We start from the raw sequence: 25134 nt of genomic DNA on the forward strand, positions 1-25134 counted from the left end.
CCCGAGGCCCGAACTGAAACACCTCGGAAGTTTCAGGGGGGCCCTGCCTCGCTTCTGTTAGAAGTCTCTATTCCAGACAACGGATCACACCTACGCTCACCTGCCAAGATTGCCAGCTCTCTGTCAGAAAAGCACGCGCCCTTGGACGTTGAAGTTCTCGCGGGAGTTAGTTAGAGCAGCAGGGCCTTCTGGGAAATGTAGTCCAGCCTACGGACCCAGAAACATGGCGGAAGTAGCCGGAGGGAAGATGTTTGGTGTCATCTCAGCGCCCTACCCTACCTAATCAGCTGTTGCGCAGAGACGCTAACGTTTGGTCGCTCTAGGAGTGCGCAGACGCCTCGGGTTGCGATTGAGGCTTTTGCGTGGGGGTGAGTCTGGCCACTGGTTCCAGGAAGTTTGGAGTGGGGAGTCAAGGCCATGGCGTCTCCCGGCTGCGAGTGTGACTTAATGAAAAGGTAAATGGAGGATGGATGTGATTGTGAGTGAGAGTGAGCACGCGTGGGACATCATCTGAATGTAGGTGACAGGGATTAACTACTTCTGATCCTCCCTTCTTCACCTGTAAAATGAAAATAAGTGTGCTTCTTCTCCCTGGACGTCGGTTTACTCGAAAAATTGGAAAAGAAGATGTTAAATAATTGGTCTGATAAGTAAACCCTGATATACAGGGTTTCTGTATAAAATATAAATTTATTATTGTATAGAATACAAAACCAGTGTGACTTAAATGTAGACAGGAAGAAATACTTTAAGGGACTTATTGTTGTGGGACTTCTGCTTTTGTGTCAGACCCTCAGAGTAGGCATTTACTGTGTTGTTTAGGGTACAAAGAACAGATTTGAGAAGCTCTGGATTAAGGAATAATTTATGAAACAACGATGACAACCGTAGAGAGATCAAAATTTGAGGTTCAAGATTCTAGGCGAGACGCAGTGACTCCAGTTTCTGAAGAGAAAACGTTGGCTCAGGGAAGTCCTGGCGCCTATTTAAGGCGGCAACATTCCTCAGTGAGCCTGGCGAGTAGATTCAGCCTGCTAATTTGTTCCAGTTTCCCCAGGCCACAATGGCTTTGGTATGTAATAAAGCATATTGCCAATATCAAGGATTCTCCCTCAGAGTATTTCACAACATTGATCGTGCACATACATTTAGATATAGAATTATGAAGAAATTGGCTCCAAAATTAAGATGGGAAACCTGTAGGTTTCATTTATACAAAAAGCAACCAACTAGCAGATGTAATGAAAGAAAATATTTACAGTAACAAAGAATAAGATAAAATACCTTGAAATAGGCTTAAGAACGATTACATTGTATAATATTGCATATACTATATATATATATATGTATTGCGGACAGGTATTGATTTCAACTCTGTATCCCACAGATGTGTACAATCAACTACGTTACAATAAAAAAATGAAATAAGCTTAAGAAATGTGCAAAACCTTCACGAGGATATTACTAGTGCAGGACATAAAAGATTTCAGTACGTGGAATGACATGCCATAATCTTGGAAAGGAAAATTAATTTAATAAAGATAGAAATTTTCCCTGTTATTTTTGTTAATTTAATGAGATTCTAATAAAAATACCAGGAGCTTCTGTTTTAATTAGGTAAGATGATTTTAAAGTTCATATAGGAAAACAAACATGTAAAAATAGATAGTGAACTCTGAAAAAAAAAAAATCAGTGAGGTGGTACTAGCCTTAGTTAAAAGAATACTGGTGCTTAAACAGACCAATTGAACAGAATGAACAGGATATACAATCTAGAAATAGATTCAAAAACATAAGAAAATTTGATGTACATTGAATGTGGCATTTCAAGTAGATCAGCAATTTCACTGAGTATTCTTTCTTTAATGAATTGCCTTTGTGCTTTTGTAAAAATTCAATTAATCATAAATGGATGGGCCTATTTCTTGACTCTGTATTTTATTCCACTGATCTGTTTATGTATTTTAAAGCCAATGCTACATTGGCTTTGTTCATTTTCAAAGCTGAGCTTTGCGTGTTCTAAGTCTTTTGCATTTCCATATGAACTGTACAGTCTTGTTATCAATTTCTACAACAAAGGCTGCTGTGATTTTGATTGGGATTGTGTTGACTATGGATCAATTTGGGCAGAATGACTTCTTAACAACATTGTATCTTTAGATTCATGAATATGAATTATATACTTCTATTTATTTAGGTGTTCTTTAATTTCTCTTAGCAGTATTTTTTAGTTTTCAGTGTACAGATCTTGTTCGTTATTGGTCAGATCTATACACTAAGTACATACACATATATTTAGTGCTCTTGTGAATATGTTGGTTTTTGTTTTTATGTTTTTAGTTTTAACTTCCAGTTGTTGCTGGTATTAAGGAATCACAACTGATTCAACAAAATGCACAATTGACTCTGCTATCACTTAATCTAGTAACAATAGGATCATCTCTGTAGAAGATTTTATCTGGGAAAAGAGACAATTTAAGTCTTCCTTTTCATTTTCATTGCTTTTTTCTTTTACTCTTCACTTATTGCATTATTTAGTACCTACAGTACAGTATTGATTAGAGGTGGTGAGAGCGGACATCGTCTACCTTGTTCCTGATCTTTAGGAGAAAGCGTTCAGTCACTCACCATTAGGAATGATGTTAGCTGTAGGTTCTTTGTAGATATCCTTTATCAGACTGTGGAAATCCCTTTGTGTTCCTCATCTCATTGTTCAGAGTTTTTGTCAGGAATTTATTTATTTAGTTAGTTGTTTTATTTATTTATTTTTTGGCAGTTGGCCAGTACAGGGAGCGAATCCTAGACGTTGGTGTTATCAGCATAATACTCTAACCAGCTGAGCTAACCAGCCAGCCAAAGTTGTTTTTATTGGTGTGTGTGTGTGTGTGTGTGTGTGTGTGTGTGTGTGTGTGTGTGTGTGTGTGTGTGTGTGTGTGTGTGTGTGTGTGTGTGTGTGTGTGTGTGTGTGTGTGTGTGTCAAACCTCTGAACAGGAATTTATCTTAGATTTTTTTAAGTGCTTTTATTGCATCTTTTGAGATGATCTTTTGGTTTTTAATCAATATATTGATTTTTTTCTGGTAACAAGAAGAATTTTACTGATTTTTAAATGTTAAACTAACTTGCATTCCTTGGATAAAATCCCACTGTTTTTTTTTTTTTATTTGGGTTTTTTTTTTAGGTTTTTTTTGGCTTATGGCTGGTATGGGGATCTGAACCCTTGACCTTAGTGTTATAACAGCGTGCTCTAAACAACTGAGCTAACCAGTCAGCTTGATATATTATATTTTTTATACATTGTTGGATTTAAACAGTTTGTTTAAAATTTAGCAAAATTAAAAATTTTGTTTAGAATTTTTGATACTCTGTTCATAAGGGAAATTGGTGTTTCTTTGCAATGTCCTTGTCTGATTCTAGTAACAGGATAATGCTGACTCATAAGATGACTTGTGAGGTGTTCCCTTTCTGGAGGAGTTTGTTTTAGAATTGGTATTATTTCTTCTTTAAATGCTTGGTAAAATTTCTCAGTGAAGCCCTCTGGACCTGGAGTTCTCTAAATGGAAATACTTTTAACTACAAGTTTAATAGATATAGGGCTACCCAGATTATTATTTCTTCTTAAGTGAGCTTTAGTAATTAGTGTCTTTCAAGGAATTTGTCCATTTTATCTAATTTTTAATACTTATTGTGATATATATGTTCTAAATACTTTTTTTCTCATTTCAATATCTGTAAAATTAGTAGTGGCCTCACTTGTCTTATTTCTGATAGTAATTTGTGTCTTCTCTTTTTCACATCCAGTAGAGGTTTATCAATTTCATTGATTTCTCAAAAAAATAGCTTTTGGATTCTTTAGGGGTTTTGTTTGTTTGTTTGTTTGTTTGTTTGTTTGTTTGTTTGTTTGTTTTTCCTATGTCATTGATTTCTGGCCTGATTTGTTTGTTTTTACTCTGATTATTCTGGGTTTATTTTCCTTTTTTTTTTTTTTTTTTCTAGTTTCTTATGGTGAAAGGTGAGGTCATTGATTTGAGCCTTTCTGCTTTTCTAATGTAAGCATTTAGAACTACATATTTCCCTCTAAGTATTTCTTTACTCACCCATTTTGATTTGTTGTTTTTTTCATTTTATTTAATTCAAAATACTTGTTGGTATCCTTTTTTAATTTTTATTTTTTAACCCGTGGGCTAGTTTGAAGTATAGGATTTAGGTTCCAAGTACTTAGGGATGTTTCAAATATCTCTTTATTATTGATTTCTAATTTAATTTCTCTGTGGCCAGAGAACATATTTTAAATATGGAAAATATTTTAAATAGGAATATTTTAAATAGGACTCTTTTTAAATTTAATGAAACTTGTTTATGACCCAGATATGGTCTGTCTGGGTAATTGTTCTATGTGCACTTGAGAAAATGTATATTCTGTTCTTTGATGGAGTGTTTTATGAACATCACTTAGAACAGGTTGGCTGATAGTGTTGTTCAGATGTTCTTATCCTTTCTTATTTTCTGCCTACTTGTTCTATCAAATATTGAGAAAAGAGTGTTAAAATCTCTAACTCTAATTGTGTATTTGTCCTTGCAGTGTTACCAGTTTTTGTTTTATGAATTTTGAAACAATCTTTTGATTAGTGTTAGCAAGGTATGTTCTTTTCTATGCTTTTGCTTTTATCCTACTTGTGTCTTGATGTCTAGGTGTCTTTCTGTTGGCAGCACATAGTTGGGTCTTGCTTTTCGTTAAATCCAATCTGACAATCTTTGCCTTTTACTTTGTGTATTAGTTTCCTATGGCTGCTGTAGCAAATTACCACAAACTTGCTGGCTTAAAGCAGTGCAAATTTATTCACTCACAGTTGTGGAGGCCCAAAAATCCAAACTCTGTTTCACTGGTTCAAAATCAAGGTGTCAACACATCTGTTGGCTCTAAGGGATAGTCTGCCCATGCCTCTTCCATCTTCTAGTGGCTGCAGATTCCCTAGCTTGTGGCTGCATCAGTCTAATGTTCACAGCCAGCATCTTGAAGTCTCTCTCAGCTCAGTCTTCACATAGCCATCTCCTCTCTCTATATATCTCACATCTCCCCCTCCCTTCTTCTTATAAGGACACTTATTTTTGCATTTATGGATTGCAAAATGAGCCAGTGAAATATTATCATCTCACGATCTTAATCATATCTGCAGTCTCTCTTACTGTACAAGGTAATATTTACAGATTCCCAGAATTAGGATTTAATATCTTTGGAGGCCATTATTCAGGCTACTACATTTGGGATGTTTAGATTATTGTTCAATGGAATTACTCATATGGTTAGATTTAAATCTACTATCTTTGTAGATCTACTATCTACTTTTTTTTCTTTGTTCCATCTGCTCCCTTTTTCTTCTTTTCCTCCCTTCTTTTCAATTAACTGAATAACTTTTATAATTACCTGCTATATCCTTTATTGATTTTATTACCTCCCTCTTTGTTGTGTTATTTGAGTAGTTGCTATAGGGATTAAAGCAGAGGTTGGCAAACTTTTTCTGTAAAGAACCGATAGTAAATATTTTAGTATTTGTGGTCCATTAGGTCTCTATCACAACTACTCTAATTTAGAGTTAAAGAGAAAAGCATTCATAGGCATTACATAAATGAATTAGTATGGATGTGTTTCAGTACAACTTTATTTATAAATCTTGCAATTTAAATTTTATATAATTTTCATGTGCCATAAAATATAATCTTCTTTTGCCCTTTCCCCCCAATTTGAAGTGGTTTTAAAATGCAAAACCATTTTTAGCTTGTGAGCCATATAAATAGGAAGTAGCCAGATTTTGCTCATGAGCCATAATTTCTTGACTTCTCCCCTAGAGAAACTAATAAGGAAATAATTTGAAAAAACATATCAATAAATCAATACAGCAAATTAAGTGGTACAATAAAAAAAAACTTAAGATAAAAAAATGCAGTCACAGAGGAATAAAAACAAACAAAAAAAGAGACATGTAGACAACAAATAGGAAAATGTCAAATGCAATTCTAATCATATCAGTAATTTCATTAAACGTGTATGGTCCACACACTCCAGTTAAGAGGTAGAGATTGTCAAACTGGATAAAAAAGCAAGACCAACTCTATGTTGTCCACAAGACACATACCTTAGATTCAAAGGCACAAATAGTTTGAGAGGAAGTGGATAAGAAAAGATTATATCATGCAAGCAGAAACCATAAGAGAGCTAGAGTGGCTGTATTACCATAAGACAAAATATATTTTAAGAAAAGAAACACTATTAGAAATGAAGAGGAACATTTTATAATGATGAAAGGGTCAATACATCAAGAAGATATAGCAAAAGTATATATGCCAGAGCTGGGAAACTTGAGCAGTAAAAAAAAGTAGTATTGGATTATAAGCAAAAGTATAAAATTAATATCCACCAGTTCACACCAATATAAATAAATGATTGAATAAATGGGGGGAATAGACAAATCTCTTAGAGAGAAGAGTTCAAAGTAATGTATGTGGATATACTCCCCACTTAAGGTGGTGGAGCATAACTCCTTATCTCTTAATTGTGTGGTATACGTAATGCAATAAATCATGTGAATAACATGTACCTTTGAAATGATGTGATGAGAATAGCACTTTTCCCCTGTGGTCTTTTAATCTAAAACATGTAACCCCTGTCTGTCCTGAGAAAAACATCAGATAAACTCAAGCTGAAAGATGGTCTGTAAAATACCTGACCAGTACTCTTCAAAACTGTCAAGGTTGTTGAAAACAAGGGCAGTCTGAAAATCTGTCACAGTATAGAAGAGCCCAAGGAGAGACTTGACTAACTAAATGTAACATGCTATCCTGGATGATATGCTGGAACAGAAATAGGACATTAGATAAAAACTAGGGAAGTCTAAAAAAATATGGACTTTAGTTAATAATTATGTATCAATACTGAGTCATTAATTCATTTGTTAATTGTGGTAAGTGTCCCATAATAGTGTTAACAATAGGAGAATCTGGTGCGGGATATACAGGAACTCTCTATAGTAGTCTTGGAACTTTTCTGTAAATCTAAAAGTATTCTAAAATAAAAAGGTTATTTTTTAAAAAGTATATTGCCCTTAACAAAATACATGAAGCAAAACTGAAAGAATTGAAAGAGTAGACAATTTAACAATTATAGTTGGAGATTTCAGAAACCCACTGTCAATAACTAGAACTAGACAGATACTGTGATATTGAAACCAGACAAAAACATTACAAGAAAATTATAGACCAATAATATAGATGTAAAAATCCTTAACAAAATGGAACATAGGTGCAAAAATCCTTAACAAAATGGAAGTAGTCTAAATCTAGCCACATACAACAGTATTATACACAATGATCATTTGGAATGCAAGGTAGGTCCAACATGAGAAAATTAATTAATGTAATTGTCTTAGTAATTGTTTTGTGCTACTATAAAAAAATACCACAGGCTGGGTTATTTATTTATTTATTTATTTATTTATTTATTTATTTATTGCTGGCTGGCCAGTATGGGGATCCAAACCCTTGACCTTGGTGTTACAACACCATGCTCTAACCAACTGAACTAACCAGCTAGCCCAGACTGGCTAATTAATAAAAAACAGAAATTTATTTCTCACGTTCTGGAAGCTGGAAGTCCAAGATGAAGGTACCGGCATTTGGTGTCTGGTGAGGGCCTTTGTGCTGTGTCCTCCTACGGTGGAAGACAGAAGGCAAGAGGGAAACAGCTCCCTCAATCAAACTCCTTTATAAGGGTACCTAATCACATTCGCAAGGGGAGGAGCCCTCATGACTTAATTACCTCTTAAAGGCCTTACCTGTTAATGCCTGGCACTGGCAAAACCTGAATTTTGGAGGGAACACATTCAAACCATAGCAGTAGTACCCCATATTAATTGAATAAAGGACAAAAACTGCCTGACTAGTTCAATAGATATAGAAAAAGGATTTGACAAGATTCAGCACTCATTCATGATAAAAACTGTCAACATACTAGGAATAGAATAGAACTTTCCTAACTTGGTTAATGATTTGAGTTAAATTTTGTGTATGTTTGAGGTAAGGGTTGAGGCTCATTATATTTGCATGTGAATATCCATTTATTGAAAAGACTATCCTTTTCCAAATGAATTACCCTGGTACCTTTGTCAGAAAAATTGTTTGTGAGGGTCTACTTCTAGAATCTGTACTTTGTATCATTGATTTATATGTCTGTCATTATATCAAAACCACACTGACTTAGAGTGAAAATGTCTATCAACTTGTGAATGGATAAACAAAATGTAGAATACTCAGCAATTGTACGTGCTACAACATGGATGAACCTCCAAAATTATTAGTGAAAGAAGCAAGATGCAAAAGTATGTATTATACAATTCTATTTATATGTGTCAGAGATAAACAAAGCTAGACATTAGTTAAAGCAGTAAGGACAGATTTTATTCAGTAATAACCATTGCAATAGGGAAGGGAGTAGTCCTTCATTAACCGAACTCAACTTCCCTGAAGCAAAAGGCAGGAGACTTCTTAAAGACTGCGGTGTGCTAGGGGAAAGGCACTGAAAGGTGAAAAGTGGATTTGGTCCATGTGACTAGTTTGCTAGATGATGATTACCTGGAAAAGAAACAAAGTTCTCAGATCTTTATGACAGGAGGCAGTAGTGCATGTTGGAGCACTGCATCCACCAAAGTTAGGCTCTTATTCTTCCATAGGGAATGGGAGTTATCTCCCTGAATGTATGCATTTCAAACTGTCATGTTTTTGGAGAAGTAGTTCTGAGTGGTAGGTGGTGGATTTACATCTCAAAGGGCAGAGAAAGGATTTATAATTGCAAGTTTTCTAAAGTTGCTCTAGGAGGGGTTTAGGGGCCTATCTTTCTGTCACCAGGTTTTGGCTGGAACAAACAGTAAATTCTCCAGGCAGCATTGAACTTTCTCAGGCAGGCATTTTAAGGAGGGCTGGGGTCATCCTAGGTACATGGCCTTAAACTGCTAGAAGCAGTGCTAGAATTTGGTCAGTCTCATAGTGCAGTGGTTTGGATAAAGTAATGTGCTATGAGTTCTGGAGTTCTCATATGAATTCTCTGGAAAAGGTAAATATATTGAGGCAGAAAGCAAGTCAGTGGTTGCACAGGGATGAGTGTTGTAGTGGGAATGAACCGCAAATGGATAGGACAGAGCTTTTTGTGCTGATGGAAATGTTCCACATCTGGATTGTAAGTGACATTTGAACAACTATGAATTTGCTGAAATTATTGAATCGCATGCTTATAATGAGTGGATTTAATGGTATGCATATTTTACTTGAATAAAGTTGTTAAAAATATGTTTCCAATTTTAAATATGTTATGAAGTAAGAGAAAAGAGCTAATTAATAAGAGCATATTATATCACTCTAATTTTAGTACTAATCTGAACATAAAAAATTGGTCTACTAAAGCATGGATGGAATCTTAGATCTGATCTAAGGACAGTGTTTCTTATGTCCCAAATCAAGCACACATACTACACTTTGAAGCTTCCAACATGTGCAGTCTCTAATCCTAACCATCTCACTCCCAGTTTGAACAAAAAAACCCAAAAAAAGATCACCTGTCACTTCTCACTGTGTGATGGAGTTGCAAAGATTACTCCAAGTCCAAATATTAAGAGCAATGAGAAGCCTGAAGGGACTGCACCGAGAAAACTCCCTCAAGAAGGGAGAAACAAGGCACAGCCCCAAGTCAGTATTTGCTTCAGCTTTTATTGTTAGACAAGGAAATACAAGACAAAAAACAACTTAATCAATCATTTATCAAAGGAATGAAAAGAAATTGGCTATGGGGCAATCTCTGGAAAACATCTTGAAACAAACGAAAGGGACTAAAGGGTATATAAAGCTGGATAAGAAATGTTCTTATCTAGTCTAGCAGAAACTACTTGTTGTTTTCAGCACTTAAGTTCTGCATAAGTGCATTTAGGACTTTTGCCCTTTGTGCACTCCCCGTTCTTTGTCAAGCCTACATGCTCCCACAATCACCCAGAGAAAGCAAACATACCTGTAAGCAAAGGTTGTGTAGAGTAATGCTGACTTCAGGGCATACACCAGGGTCAGAGCCAAACACCTGCCCAACTCTGAATCTCAGTGGGAGAGCAATGGCCATAGAGTGTGCATGTGCATTCCAAGTGAGGGCTACAATTCTCTGAAGCCTGGGGACACAAGGGTTAAATTCCTGCATCTTCTTTGTGATGGGAGCCTCACACTGAGAGCATCAAGCTCCTCTGGACCTGTTTGTGTCCCCACCAAAATTCATAGTTGAAAACCTAATCCCCAGTGTGATGGTTTTAGGAGGTGGGGCCTTTGGAAGGTGATTAGATAATGGGGGTGTAGCCCTCATGAATGGGATCAGTGCCCCTGTTAAAAAGGCACCAGGGAGCTGCTTTTCCCTTCCACCATGTAAGGACACAGTGAGAAGGGGCCCTCTACGAACCAGGAAATGAGTCTTCACCAGACATCAAATCTGTTAGCACCTTGATGTTGGATTTCCCAGCCTCCAGTACTGTGACAAATTTCTATTGTTTATACGTTACCCCATTGTTTATGGTATTTTGTTATAACAACCTACGCTCAACCAGTGCCTGCTGAAACTCTTTGAAGTTTCTGAGACTCACCTTGTTTTGAGTTTATAGTTTCCAGAAGCTGTAGGACCTGGAATTAGCAGGAAGATCAAGGTCCTCTTCCTTTATGTTTGCATGAGGCTGGCAAGTCCACAGAGAAAGCTCTCATGGTGATGGGGGAAGTTCTGTGCAGACCGTAGCATGCTGAGATTACTGTCTCTGTAGGGGGGGGGGCGTGTATTAAAGTATGGATTTGTGGGGTGAGGTTAGTGTTGGGAGATTAATATAGGATGGGGATGATGGAGTAGGGTAGGGAAAGCTCTGAAGGTTATTGATCCACAGTGTAAAAGTAACACCTAATAGGGATTAACCTTGAGCTACAACTTCTGTATTAGGCTAGAATCTTAGAGCTGAAGGAGAACCCATGTGAAGGAGGGGAGATACCTGAGAACGAGTCAGCAGGAATATGAATTCCCTTGTGTTAGATCCTTCTAGGAGCTCTGTAGAGAAAATTACACTTCCTAGCAGCCTTACCAGGGCTGAACTAAGTCAAATAAGTATTTGAGACGTCTGAGAAGTTGCAGCCCAAGTAGCTTACACTCTAACTTTTCTTTTTGGTGCAAATGAGATGCTGGTCTCTCTCTGACTTTTATCTGTGCACAGGCTGAAGGCATGGAGAGCAGGTCTTAGTTTATGTTGACACAGAACTGGTTTCTCCTAATTCCATTCTCCTTCTCCAGTTCTGCATTTTTCCAGAAGTGCCCTGAGGAGCATGGGAACATGGCTATTGTGGATCAAAAAACCATGTTTAAGGTGAGATGAAATTCCTCTCTTTTGTTAACTACTTTCTTGTTTTTGTTTTTTATTTCCTAAAGTTACTTTCCACTTTGTAATAGTATTCAAGTCTGGTTTGAGATTTGAATGATTTTGTGTTAGGTCATATATCTGCTTGGAGTATAAAAGGCAGAATGCTTATCTTTTTTCATACAAGTACCATCCTAGGCCATATGGAGGTCTTAATATCTGTATATACTTGAGAAATTTACTTAAATTCTCTGCACCTCTATTTCCTCACCTGTAAAATGGACTAATCGTACTTACTTGTAGGTTTGTTATAATGATTAAGTTGATACATGTAAGGCCTTTAAAAATACTGGCCCATAAAATATACTCAATTTACACGAGCTATTATGATTATATTGTGTACTGAATTTTTCTTGGATCAGGAGAAATGAAAATACAAAATTAATTGTGATAGATCTTTGCAAATAAGAAAAAGAGCTAGATGCTCAAGTAATATTGGAGTTTTTATTGTGCAGGATTTCATTTATTATCTACAAATCCCTTGAAAATATTTTTCCTGTGGAGGAGGTATATAATTTATTGTGACTTCAAAGGTGTACATGTACAGCCTAAAAAAAATTTAGTTTCACTGTTGTAGAATCAAAGACAATAATGCCTGGGACAACCATAGATGTGACCTTAGACCAAATTAGAGCCCCCAGAATGGAAATAAAGGAAATTCTTCTACATCCATGTGATAGAATATTTAAAATAAAGATATGAAGTCACTTGCGCACGCTGGTACAGAGCAGTTCAGGAAGGCAGACTCAGGCAGTTTGGCTTCATGTCTTGAGCTCTGTTTCTCCATTTTGTGACTTTCTAATAATCCACACTATATGTCAAGTCACATGACAGGCATCTATAAGCACAGCTGCATTTTTAATTTTTATGTTATACCCTCTTCTAAAATTATAGGTCTTTTAAAAAAATCTGCTTTCTTATTTAGTAATTTATTTTCCATATCTTTCTTTCTTAGTGAAAACATTTGGCCATATTTGTTAATGGTAGCAAAGTACTCTGTCATGTAACTGTTCTCTGATGTATTCTTGTGTTTACTAACTTTTACAGTTATACAGGTCTCCCTTACCAACAACTTCCCACGTATAGAATTTTTAGGTCAAACACTAGCATTTATTAATGCCAGGAATATCAGTGACTCAGTGCCAATACTTGGGGGAAATGCAATGATTAGAAAGACTTAGCTACTATCCTTAAATTTCTCTCAATCTAGGGCTGGCCCCGTGGGAGAGTGCGGTGCTGGTAGCGCTGAGGCCGCGGGTTCGGATCCTGTATATCACTGGCTGAGCGTGGTGCGGACAATACCCGTGCCGAGGGTTGCGATCCCCTTACCAGTCAGAAAAAAAAAAAAAATTCTCTCAATCTAGCAAGGGAGATATAATCTATACAGAAAGAGATTGAGATGTGACAAGACACTAGGGAAACACAGATGACAATCCTTGGGTGTTCGTTGGAAGGTCACATCATTCTGATCCTATAACCTCTGCCATTTTATGATAAAAACTGTCTTGAATTCACAGAAACTCTCTGGAGATAAAGGGATTTTGTATAGTAAGTTAATGCCTTGTAGTTTTTGTTTGAATGTGTTTTTTGCCAAATGAGGCTAGTAGGACAAGATGAATCAGTGGCTATGTAGGGGGCATCATATTGAAGAGGACTGGCTAAAAAAGAAAATCGATGTCTAATAAAAACACAAAGAGGAAGCATATTTAGCACTGTGTTCAGTGCCTATAAGACATGTCTCTTACGTCTGTTAGCATTTTTGTAAATGAACTTATTTTATACAGAAAAATTACAAAGACAGTATGATAGATCTCATATACCCCATAGCCAGTTTCCTCTATTATTAAGATCTTACATTTGTATGATTCATTTGTCACAATTAGTCAGTCAATATTGGTACATTGTTATTAACTAAAATCCATATTTTACTCAGATTTCTTAGTTTTTACCTAATACTCTTTTTCTGTTATCCAAGATAATCACCCAGGACAGCGCATCACTTTTAGTCATCGTGTCTCTTTAAACTCCTCTTGGCTATAGCAGTTTCCCATTTTCCTTGTTTTTGATGACCTTAACAGTTTTGAGAAGTACTGGTCAGGTATTTTGTAGAATGTCTCTTACTTGAGATCTGTCTGATGTTTTTCTCATGATTAGAATGGGGCTACGGTTTTGGTTGAGGACGATGACAGTAGTAAAGTGTCACTCTCGGCACATCGTATCAAGGGAACTTATGAAAACTTAATCACTGTTGGTGTTAACGTTGAGCACCTGGCTGAGGTCGTGTTTGTCAGTTTTCTTCACTGTGATATCATATCCCTCCTGCAACAACCCCCCTCGTTTTCATTACTGCACTCTTGGAGAAGTCACCATGCACAGCTCACACTTGAGGAGTGTGGAGTTAAGCTGTATCTCCTTGAAGATGAAGCATCTACATATACTGTATGGAATTCTTCTGCATGGGAGACTTGTTTATTTTTCCCCATTTACTTATTTATCATTTATGCATGTCAGTATGGACTCACGTATACTTATTTTATACTTTTGATTATAATTTAATACTACTTTATTTTATCGCTCAAATTCTTGCAGCCTTAGCCATTGCCAGCTCTTTTAGATGGCTTGGCATATTGTAAAAAGGCCCGCGTCCCTCCTATGAGGAGGCACAGGTATTATTCAGAACAGTTTTCTACCTCTCCTAACTCTACTATAGGTACATCTTATTCTGATCTATATTTGAGGTGAAGCCAGTCATAGTGCAGCAATGTAAATTATGTGTACCCCCAGAGAACTTCTATAGGCTTGGAGGTCCGTAAGTTTCCCATAGGTGTACCTCTTAAGCCTCAGCAGCTAAGGCAGAGGGCCATTGCCCCATGGTTACTTTGGGCCTCCATCTGTATTAAACTAGTCAAGAGGTCTCATGGGATCAAGATATACACCCTTTCCCAGTGTGGAGTCCTAGCATTAACCAGCATTATTTGTTGATTCTGACTGACCCACTTCACTAAGGTGTTAATGATCTTTCCAGACTGACTCCCATCCTTGCCTTCCTCTTGAAAGGGGATTCTCTGTAATTTTCTTACTCTAGTAAATAAATCTTTTTCCTTTGAGTGCCGCTCCTCATGAAAAGCAAATTCAGCTCATCCTACTGTGCCTAGACTTGGATCTCTCTCTTAAAGCCCCTTTGTGTCTTATGAGCCAGTGTTGTTTAATATACCATGAGTGCTGTTGCCTTTGTATACTAAGAGCCTAAGTGTAGTTAAGATACAAGTTTTGTACCCCAAAATGTGGGGTCCCCATACTAGACGTAGATGGCTGATAGTCACACCTAGATGTAATTTAGTTTGAATAGACCATAAGGCTTTCTATAGTCTTTCTCACCTCAGGGTGGGGCCATTCCTCGGGGGAATTTTGGCCGATTATGTAATGCCCAGTGCTTTATTCCCATGACAAACTCATTGTCCTTTTCTATTTTGTTTAATAGCTTTCCTCTACAAAAACAGAAACTAAGTATTTGGGCATGCCATAGCTTTATTTTGTCAGTTAGAACGAGACATCTTTGTAAGCATTGGATCATCTGGATTTTGTCGCACCTTAGTGAATCTGTCTGCTGGGAGCTGTACACCCCATGGTCTAATCACTCTGTAAGGAGTAATTCCCACAAGGTCCTTTCGAAATCATATCCTTTGTAGTAGATGTTACCTGAAAAATAAGAGTCAAAAAATAGTATCACATTATTAGAGGTCCACTCAGTTATTATTGATTGGTCTGGGTCGTCATCATATTGTATGACCAAAATGTCTCCCAGGATGATGGCTGTGTCAGGTTCCAAAAGCAGGGATGGTCTCAGCAAACATATGGCTTCATCCTTTTGGGCATCTGGCATAATTGTGCTAAGAGATAATATCATTCTCTCGCTCTTAGCCTCTCTCAAGGCACTAATGTAATATTGGGTCTCTCTCATATATAACCCATTGATTCATTCCTTTACTCTCAGCTACTATTTCTCCTTTTTCTCTATTTGTCATCGATTTTCACCCAAGCTTTTCCACCGTTAGAAGTTAGGTTCAGCCACTGTACTTGTCCACATTGCTGGCAGTAAGATCCGTCTGACAAGCACCTACCCCTTCATTCCATTCCCAGTCCTATAGGGTCAGGTTACAGAGGTACAGAACTAGTGGGCTGTCTCTACCACTAGGCAACAGATCTGCTTTCACTGTCATCCCCAGTTTTGCCAGATGGGGTACAGGACCTTAAGAATGCTGCATAAAGGTTTAAAGGTAAAGTTACAGTTTTTTGTTTAGGGATCACCCCTGGTTCCATCACTTGGAGTCACAGCCCTGGTCCCAGGACTACCGCATCAGGTAGGGAAAAAAGAAAGTTCAAGTGATGCAAGGACAGTTTGCACAGCTTTACCAGCATTCACCCCTACATGCTCTTCCCCCAACCCCCCAGGAAAGTTGGGGATTCTATCTAGTGGGGACTCTGTCTTGGCTTTTCTCATCTTGAGTGTGAGCACACACACTCATGAAGGCATGTAGGCCAGCCCTCCATGCTGTATTTCCCCCCACATTAGTCCAAAGGTGTCTCACTCTCCTGTTCCAATTCTCTATCAAACCACTACTTTGAGGATGATGTGCAGCTGATCAGTGTCCACTCTTTTTTGTCCCTTGGTCTGAAGAAATGTAACATAGCAGTCTTAAACTGGTATATTCTCTTCTGTTCATGTCCTTTCATAATACTTTGAGCATTTACATCTACCACCAGGTATGCAAAAGTCCAGTCCAGGGTAAGTGTCTGCTCCTGTCAGGATCCACTTATAGCCAGCCCGGGCTACCAGCAGACATCTGCTACAGTCTCTATGCTACATCTACATGTGGGGCCTTGCCCCCAGGAATCAGTCCTAACATGTTCTTCAGTTTCTATATTATAGCATCAATGTTGTCTGTTGTTACACTCAGGACCTGTATCAAGTCCAATCTTTCCTAACTAAATTATAACAGTAAGCTGGTAAATTCAGATAAACCTGTGGCAAAATCAGGATCTTCCCCTCATGAAGGCAAGCTATGATTGGCTCATTTCCAAGACTGAGATCAAGAAAAAAGCATTTGCAAGAACAGTCACTGTTACTGTTGTGCTTTAGCTGGTCATGTTATTTGCACTGTTGAACCATATCAGGGACTGGTGATGCTGTAGATGGTACTACTTTATTCAAGCCTTGATAATCTACTGTTAGTCTCCATGAGCTATCCCCTGTTCACAGGCCACAAAGGGCTATGATACAGAGAATTTGTTGGTATCAGCACTTCACTTGAATTTTATTTTCTTTACTATTACATACCTTACATGGTATTTTTCTTTCAGGGGTTGGTGACATTCGTGGATGTGGCCATAGACTTCTCTAAGGAAGAATGGGAATGCCTGGGCCCTGCTCAGAGAGATTTATACAGAGATGTGATGCTGGAGAACTACAGCAGCTTTGTATCACTGGGTAAGGTTGTCTGTTCCCTGTAACTCAGAACATGTTCTTTCCACTAGGAATTCTAGGGCTGCATTAAATATCTAAATTTCTGTTCCCTGCTCCAGAAATTTGGTTTAAGCTTTGTTTATTTGAAATAAGTTATCTCTCTCAGGCACCTTTATATTTCCTATTCTTTACTGACTTTCACACCTTCCCCTGGCTCATTGACTTTCCTTCTTGATTTTTAAGGAGATAGATTGGGTGGAGGGACATTTATAGAACAACCTGTAGGACTTAGATGATGATGGCTCATCTAAAATTTAGGAAAACACATATCCTGGTATTTTTATGTTTGAAAACTATAACCTAGGAATTTTGTATTTAATGTTGAAGGAATTTCATAGGAAGAATCATTGATTATGTCTTGAGGCATCTTACCAAAATAACTAGAGATAAAGCCCATGTATATTTACATTTAAATACTACCTTTTCCCCCTCATTTGTCTTTTTGTTCCTTGTGCTCCTTAGGTTGGCTTAATGTGAATATCTTCCAACTTCTTCATTATTCTTTTTTCCAAAAGCTCTTCTGAAGTCCATTTTTAACATTTTTTCTTTTTTAATGATTTTAAGAGTTTGAACTAAACAGTATGCTAAGTGTCCATATACTCTCCAGCCAGTTTTCCCTAATGTTATCAATTTACATAAGCATAGGACAATTATCTAAACCAGAAAATGAACTTTGACACAATTATTAAATTATCCATATCCCTTATTCAAATATTGTTAATTATCCTGGTAGTGTACGTGTACTGATTCAGGATCACACATTGCATTTAGTCGTCGTATCTCTGTAGTCCTCTCCAATGTTAAAAATTTTCTTTCTTTTTAGTGACCTTCACCCTTTTGAACTGTGTTGACCTGTTATTGTATAGAATATTCCTGGATTTGGGCTTGCCAGTGAGCTCAGTTGGTTAGAGTGTGGTGCAGATAACACCAAGGTCCAGGGTTTGATCCCCGTACCAGCCAGCTGTCCAATAAAAAAAACCAGCCAAACAAAGAGAGAATATTATGAGCTTCCTGGTTAGCTCACTTGGGAGAGCGTGATGCTGATAACACCAAAGTCAAGGGTTTTTATCTCCATACCAGCCAGTTGCCAAAACAAAATAAAACAAAACAAAAAAAGAATATTCCTGGATTTGGTTTGTGTAGTATTTTTATGATTAGATTAAGCTTCTGCATTTTTGGCAAGAATACCAGAGAAGTGATTTGTACTCTTTTCTGTGCATCACATCAGGAGATAAATGTTCATATTTCTTGTTACTGGTGATGCTAACTTTGATCAGTCGGGTAAAGTGGCATCCTCCAGGGTTCTGTATTGTAAAGCCAGTACTTTTACCTTTGCAATCAGTAAGTAGCTTGTTGTGAAGTACTTTGAAATTCTACAAATATCCTCCTTTGAATGATACTTTCACCACGTATTTTAGTTTCCATCAATGATTCCTGCACTTAACAGTATTTACTCTGGTGTTTGCCAGATGGTTATTTTCTGTTTCCCTCATTCTTCTGAGGAAGCTGAATTTGCTTTAGGTTCAAACAACACTAAATCAAAATATTTTTTGGTTTATATATTTATTTTTAACATCCTGTTTCTTTGAACAGGTCTTGCCATTTTGAAGCCATCAGTGATTTCTCTTTTAGAACAGGGGAAAGAGCCGTGGATGGTTGAGAAAGCAGGATGGTATCCAGGTGAGTAAGAGTGTTGGGAAGCAACAGGAATGCATTGCAGGGGAGCCCAAACTGGTCAGAGCTGTGGTGTCTTTCCTTTAACATACTGAATGGAAAGCTTCCTTTAATGACCCCTTTAATGTCTTAGGAGACAAAGTTTGAGAAATGGGGAGAATATCAGAGGTTTTTTACAAGAACTTTTTTTTTCTAGCAGGTATATTGCATATTTAGCATATTTTAGCATAATAGACATAATCAATTAGGTGTATAAAATTATACAGTTTGATAAATTTTGATATAGTATATACTTTTGAAACCATCATTATAATTAAGATAATAAACATACTGATCACTCCCACTGCTTCTGATGCAAGGGAGAAAGCCTTCAATGTTTCATGATTGAATTCAATGTTTCTTATAGTCCTTTTGACTTATGGCCTTTACTTGAGAAAGTAAGTTCCCTTCTATTCTTAGTTGGGTAAGAATTTTTATGATGACTCTTTAATTTTGTGGAAAGTATTTTCTGCCTTTATCCAACTGATCATATACTAGTTATTAAAATATGTTGATGTGTTGATAATCAAATATTAATCTAACTTGCATTTACGGGGTAAACTCCACTGGGTCATGTTTTATTATGTATTTATATATATTATTGGATTCTATTTGCTGGTATTTTAAAAGGATTTTTGCACTTGTAATCATGACAAAAATCTGTAGTTTCCTAATGTTCCTATTTTTAATAGCAGGGACATTTTGTGCTCCTACAATGAGTTGGGAGCCATTTCTATATCCCAAAAGATTTTCTGTAGATTGGGTATTATTTCTTCCATAACTATTTAGTAGAATTTACCAATAAAGCCATTTTGGCTATGTTTGTCCTTGGGACAATGTTTTTACTATAAATTCAAATTTTGTGATATACAGCTATGTGTTACCTAGTTTTTCTTGAGTGATCTTTGATAGTTTGCATCTTTCAAGGAGCGTGTCAATTTTATGTTGTTTTGTCTATCTTGTTAACTCATTGAGGCCATAAGGGCATGAAAGGATTCATAATATTTTCTTATTTAATTATTTAGTTTATTTATTATTTATGTAGGATGTTGTTTTAGTCCATTTTTGTTGCTTATAACAAAATATCTGGAACTGGGTGATTTATAAAGAAAAACAAAATTTATTGCTTACAGTTTCTGAAGGGTAGGAAGTCCACAGTGCAGTGAACATGTCTGGTGAGGGCCTTGGTGTTGGCAACAGTGATGGGAGGGTACCACATTGCAAAAATGGCAGAAGTGGAGAGAGAGTAACCTCCTCATTCACTCTTCTTTTAAAGCCCCACAAACCACGCCCATGACCACCATTTTTAATCCATTCACTGTGGCATGGTCCTACAATTTAATCACCTCTTCAATGCCCAACTTCTCAAATAGCTTACCATAATAGGATTTCCCACCCTCTTAACAGTCACAGTGGGGGCTAAGTTTCTAATACACAAAACTTGGGGGATGCAATTCAATCTTTGGGGGAACATAATTCAATCCACTACAGATATATAATCAGAAACCTTTTTTTTTTTTTTTTTTTTTTAATTAAAAGATGACCGGTAAGGGGATCTGAACCCTTGACTTGGTGTTATCTGAACCCACGGCCTTGGTGTTATCAGCACCACACTCTCCCAAGTGAGCCATGGGCCAGCCCTGAAACCTTTTATTTCTGATGTTTGTGTTTTTCTTCTTTTTTTTCTTGGTTAGTTTGGGTAAGGGGTTTATCAAGCTTGCTGATCATTTCAGGGAATAAGCTTTTGGCTCTTGATTGTTTCTATTGTCTATTTCACTGATTTCTGCTCTTATTATTACTTTCCTTCTACTGACTGTAAGCTTTCTTTGCTCTTTTCTTTCTACTGTCTTGCAGTAGAACCTTAGTTTGTTTATTTTATATCTTCTTTTCTAATATATAGGCATTTAAAGCTATATCTTTTCTTCTAAGAATTTCCTTGACTACATAACACACATTTTGATATCATACACTTTCATTAGTTTCTTTCTTAAATATTTTCTAATTTCCTTTATGTATTATTTATTTTCCAGATATTGAGGGGGTTTCCTAGATATTTTAATGATTTCAAATTTAGTTCTGTTGTGATCAGATAACATACTCTGCATGATTTTGATCCTTTTAAGTATATTAAGACTTGTTTAATGGCCCAGCATATGGTTCACTTAGAATGTGTATGTGCACTTCTTTTTTTTTCTTTTGGTGGCTGGCCAGTACAGGGATCAAATCCTGGATCTTGGTGTTATCAGCACCACTCCATAACCAACTGAGCTAACTGGCCAGCGAAATATGTATGTGCTCTTGAACAGAATGTACGTCCTGCAGTTTTTAATGCTGTGTTTTATAAATATTAACTTGGCGAAGGTGGTAGACAGTTTTCTTTACATCTTTTATTTCTTTACTGATTTTTGAGGGGGGGTGGGATTTGTTGTTCTATCAGGTATTGAGAGATGGTTGTAAAGTCTCCAACTATTTTAGTAGAATTATCTATTTCTTGCTTTACTTCTGTCAATTTTTGCTTCATATATTTTGAGGCTCTGTCATTGTGCATCGACACATTTCTTATTCCTAAGCCTTCTTTATGAATTGCTCCTTTCATCATTATTATAAAATTATCTTTGATAATATAGAATACCTTCTCATCTGTTTTATCTGGTATTAATATAGCCATTCCAACCTTTTTTTCCCCCCAAATTGAATGCCAATGCAGCCGTAACTTGGTATCCGTTAGGGACTGGTTCCAGGACCTCCCTCAGACACCAAAATCCACAGATGCTCAAGTCCCTGATATAAAATGGTATAGTATTTGCATATAACCTATATATATCCTCTAGTATTCGTTAAATCATCTCTAGATTACTTATAATAGTTAATACAATATAAATGCTATGTCAATAGTTGTTATGCTGTATTGTTTAGGGAATAATGACAAGAAAAAAAGTCTGTACTTGTTCAATACAGACTTTTTTTTTCAAATGTTTTTAATCAGTGGGTGTTGAATCCACAGATACTGAACCCACAAATATGGAGAGTGACTGTATTTGAAAGTTATCCAAGCCAGTTAGTTCCTTTTTTTTTTTATTCTTTTTATGGCTGGCTGGTACTGGATCAAACCCTGGATTAGCACCACACTCTAACCAACTGAGCTAACCGGACAGTCCCATTTACTTCTTAAGAGTATTATTTTATGTTTGACTGCTTCTAACATAGAAATTTCATTTCTTCTAAAACAGGAAAATATGTTTATTTTCTTTCAGATTTGCTTACTAGGTATGAGACTAAGAATGGCATTTTTGAAAAGGAATCATTAAAATGGAAAATAATGGCAAGAGTCAGAAATTCTGGCCTTGAGGAATCTTTTTTTGGAAATAAGTGGAAAATCAAGGGACACTTTGAGAGAAAACAGGAAAGTAAAGAGGAATATTTCAGGCATGTGACAGTCCCATTTGAAAAAATATCAGATGAATTCATCCAGCCTGCCTCTCTTGTTCTAAATCAAATAATTCATACTGGAAAGAAACTCTATGAATCTAAACAGCATGAAAACCTTTCTCAACAGGTAAGAATTTATACCAGTGACAAACTTGATGAAATATGTGGGAAGGCCTTTGTATTTTACACAAATCATATGAAACATCAGCAAAGTCTTCCTGGAAAGAAATGTGATGAATTTAAGGAATGTGGCAGAGACTTTGCTTATGACTCCCAACTTACTCAATATCAAATAAATCATACTAATGAAAAACCCTATGAATGTCAGATGTGTGGAAAGACCTTTAGAAAGCATGCCCATCTTACACAACATAATCGAATTCACACTGGTGAGAAACCATATGAGTGCAAAGAATGTGGGAAAGCTTTTGTCTGTTGTTCAACATTGATTCAACACAAGAGAACTCATACTAATGAGAAACCCTATGAATGTCTGGAATGTAGAAAGACTTTTAGGCGACGTGCACATCTTACTCGACATCACAGAATTCATACTGGTGAGAAACCATATGAATGTAAAGAATGTGGGAAGGCCTTTGCTTCTGTCTCTGACTTTAATAGACATCAGAAAGTTCACAATGGTGAGAGACCTTATGAATGTAAAGAATGTGGGAAGGCATTTAATAGTCACTCAACTCTAGTTCACCATCAAAGAATTCACACTGGTGAAAAGCCCTTTGAATGTAAGGAATGTGGCAAGGCATTTAATAATTGCTCAACACTTACTCAACACCAGCGAACTCATACTAATGAGAAACCTTATGAATGTGAGGAATGTAGGAAGGCTTTTAGGCAAAGTGCACATCTTACTCGACATCAAAGAATTCATACTGGTGAGAAACCATATGAATGTAAGGAATGTGGGAAGGTCTTTACTTGTGTTTCTGACTTTAATAGACATCATAGAATTCACACTCGTGAGAAACCCTATGAATGTAAAGAATGTGGGAAATCTTTTAATAATTGCTCAACTCTTATTCAACACCAGAGAATTCACACTGGTGAGAAACCATATGGATGTAAGCAGTGTGGGAAGGCCTTTATTTCTTGTTCAACATTTTTTCAACATCAGAGAATACATACTAATGAGAAACCCTATGAATGTGAGGAATGCAAGAAGGCCTTTAGGCAGAGTGCTCATCTGACTAGACATCTAAGAGTTCACAGTGGTGAGAAACCCTATGAATGTCATGAATGTGGGAAGGCTTTCACTTGTTTTTCTGATTTTGATAGACATCAGAGGACTCACAAAGGTGAGAAACCCTATGAGTGTAAAGAATGTGGGAAAGTCTTTAATAATTGCTCAACTCTTAATCAACATCAGAGAATTCATACCGGTGTGAAACCCTATGAATGTAAGGAGTGTGGAAAGACATTTACTTGGCTTTCAAACTTGAATAAACATCAGAAAATTCACACTGGTGAAAAACCCTATGAATGTAAAGATTGTGAAAAGGCTTTTCTGTGTTATTCAACATTTATTCAACACCAGAGAACTCATACTAATGAGAAACCTTATGAATGTCAGGAATGTAGGAAGGCCTTTAGGCAGAGAGCCCATCTTACTCAACATCAAAGAATTCATACTGGTGAGAAACCATATGAATGTAAAGAATGTGGGAAAGCCTTCGCTTGTGTTTCCTACTTTAACAGACATCAGAGAATTCACACTGGTGAGAAACCCTATGAGTGTAAAGAATGTAGAAAGTCCTTTATTGATTGTTCAACTCTTATTCAACATCAGAGAATTCACACTGGTGAGAAACCCTTTGAATGTCAGGAGTGTAGGAAAGCCTTTAGACAGAGGGCACATCTTACTCAACATCAAAGAATTCATACTGGTGAGAGACCCTATGAATGTAAGCAATGTGGGAAGACCTTTACTTGTCTTTCACAGGTGAAAAAGCACCAGCGAATACACACATGAGATGAGAAATCCTATGTATTTGAATATTGTCCTTTATTTATTTAACAGTGCTTACTCAAGATCACCAAATTCATATTGCAGAGAAACATTTGACATATAAGAAATGTGGGAAACACTTTATATGTCAAATAGCTATCCTTTTACATATCAGAATTTGTAATGGTGAGAAGCCTTATGAAAGTAAGGAATATATAAAAGCCTATTCTCATACTAAACATTATGTAATTTATAATATTAATATAGGAAACCATTAAATTTTCAATTATCTATATGGAACAGCAAACAATTGTAAGAGAAGAAAATCCAAAACTTTCTTAACTCACAATTTATTCAGTATCAGAACCTATACAGGAAAAAAATAATAAAAATATTATTAGTTAATAAAAAATAAAATATTAACTTTGTTACCACTAAAACAATTATATTTGACTATATCATAACTAGAAAATATAACGTATATGGAGAATAACCACGTTGAATTTCTGAATTCAGAAAAGATTTTACCCATATGAATTTTTTACAGCATCATTGTAGTTGTATCATTTGCTACCTGTGTTTAATTACCATGCAATTTAAACTCTGTATGCTTCAGATTACTGATTATTAGCTTTGCAGTAAGGTTATTGTGAATATTAAATGAATCAATTCAGACTAAGACCTTTGGAATAGTTACTGGCAAATAGAAAATGCTCAGTAAATATTAGCTGTCATCACTATTATCTTTATCTTTCCTTTATTATCCACTCTTCAAACATTCATATAAGAAGATTTAACCATGCAAATTTTATTAATGTAATGTAATCTACCATCACGACTTGTCCCATAGCAATCTGTGATGATTTAGGGAATGAAAATTAAATAAAGTGAGTATGAGGAAATATTTATTTAAACTTATTTAGGTTGTATCAGGAAATTCACTCTAGAAAGACACTATATGGATTTTTTAAGTAAGTTTTTTTTAGAATTAAGGTGATAGCATAAGTGATATGTCCATAGCAGATTTCAAAAAGC

General features: G+C 36.4%; 1 protein-coding gene across 3 annotated transcripts; it reads left to right on the forward strand.

Annotated features, from left to right (window-relative positions):
• Positions 1-236: 236 nt before the first annotated feature.
• On the forward strand, positions 237-24197 carry LOC134389635 (zinc finger protein 420-like). Of its 3 annotated transcripts, none has more exons than XM_063113205.1 (4): positions 237-455; positions 16832-16958; positions 18588-18674; positions 21962-24197. In XM_063113205.1, exons 2-4 carry the CDS (start codon positions 16925-16927, stop codon positions 24121-24123), a joined length of 2283 nt encoding a protein of 760 aa, XP_062969275.1. In that variant the 5' UTR covers positions 237-455; positions 16832-16924; the 3' UTR covers positions 24124-24197. The 3 variants fall into 3 exon arrangements, with proteins under 3 accessions (XP_062969275.1, XP_062969276.1, XP_062969274.1); XM_063113206.1 differs by having other exon boundaries at positions 237-368; XM_063113204.1 differs by lacking the exon at positions 237-455 and adding an exon at positions 11352-11419.
• The last annotated feature ends 937 nt before the right edge of the window (positions 24198-25134 follow it).

The sequence above is a fragment of the Cynocephalus volans genome, chromosome 10 (assembly GCF_027409185.1).
Source record: "Cynocephalus volans isolate mCynVol1 chromosome 10, mCynVol1.pri, whole genome shotgun sequence".
Classification (NCBI taxonomy): domain Eukaryota; kingdom Metazoa; phylum Chordata; class Mammalia; order Dermoptera; family Cynocephalidae; genus Cynocephalus; species Cynocephalus volans.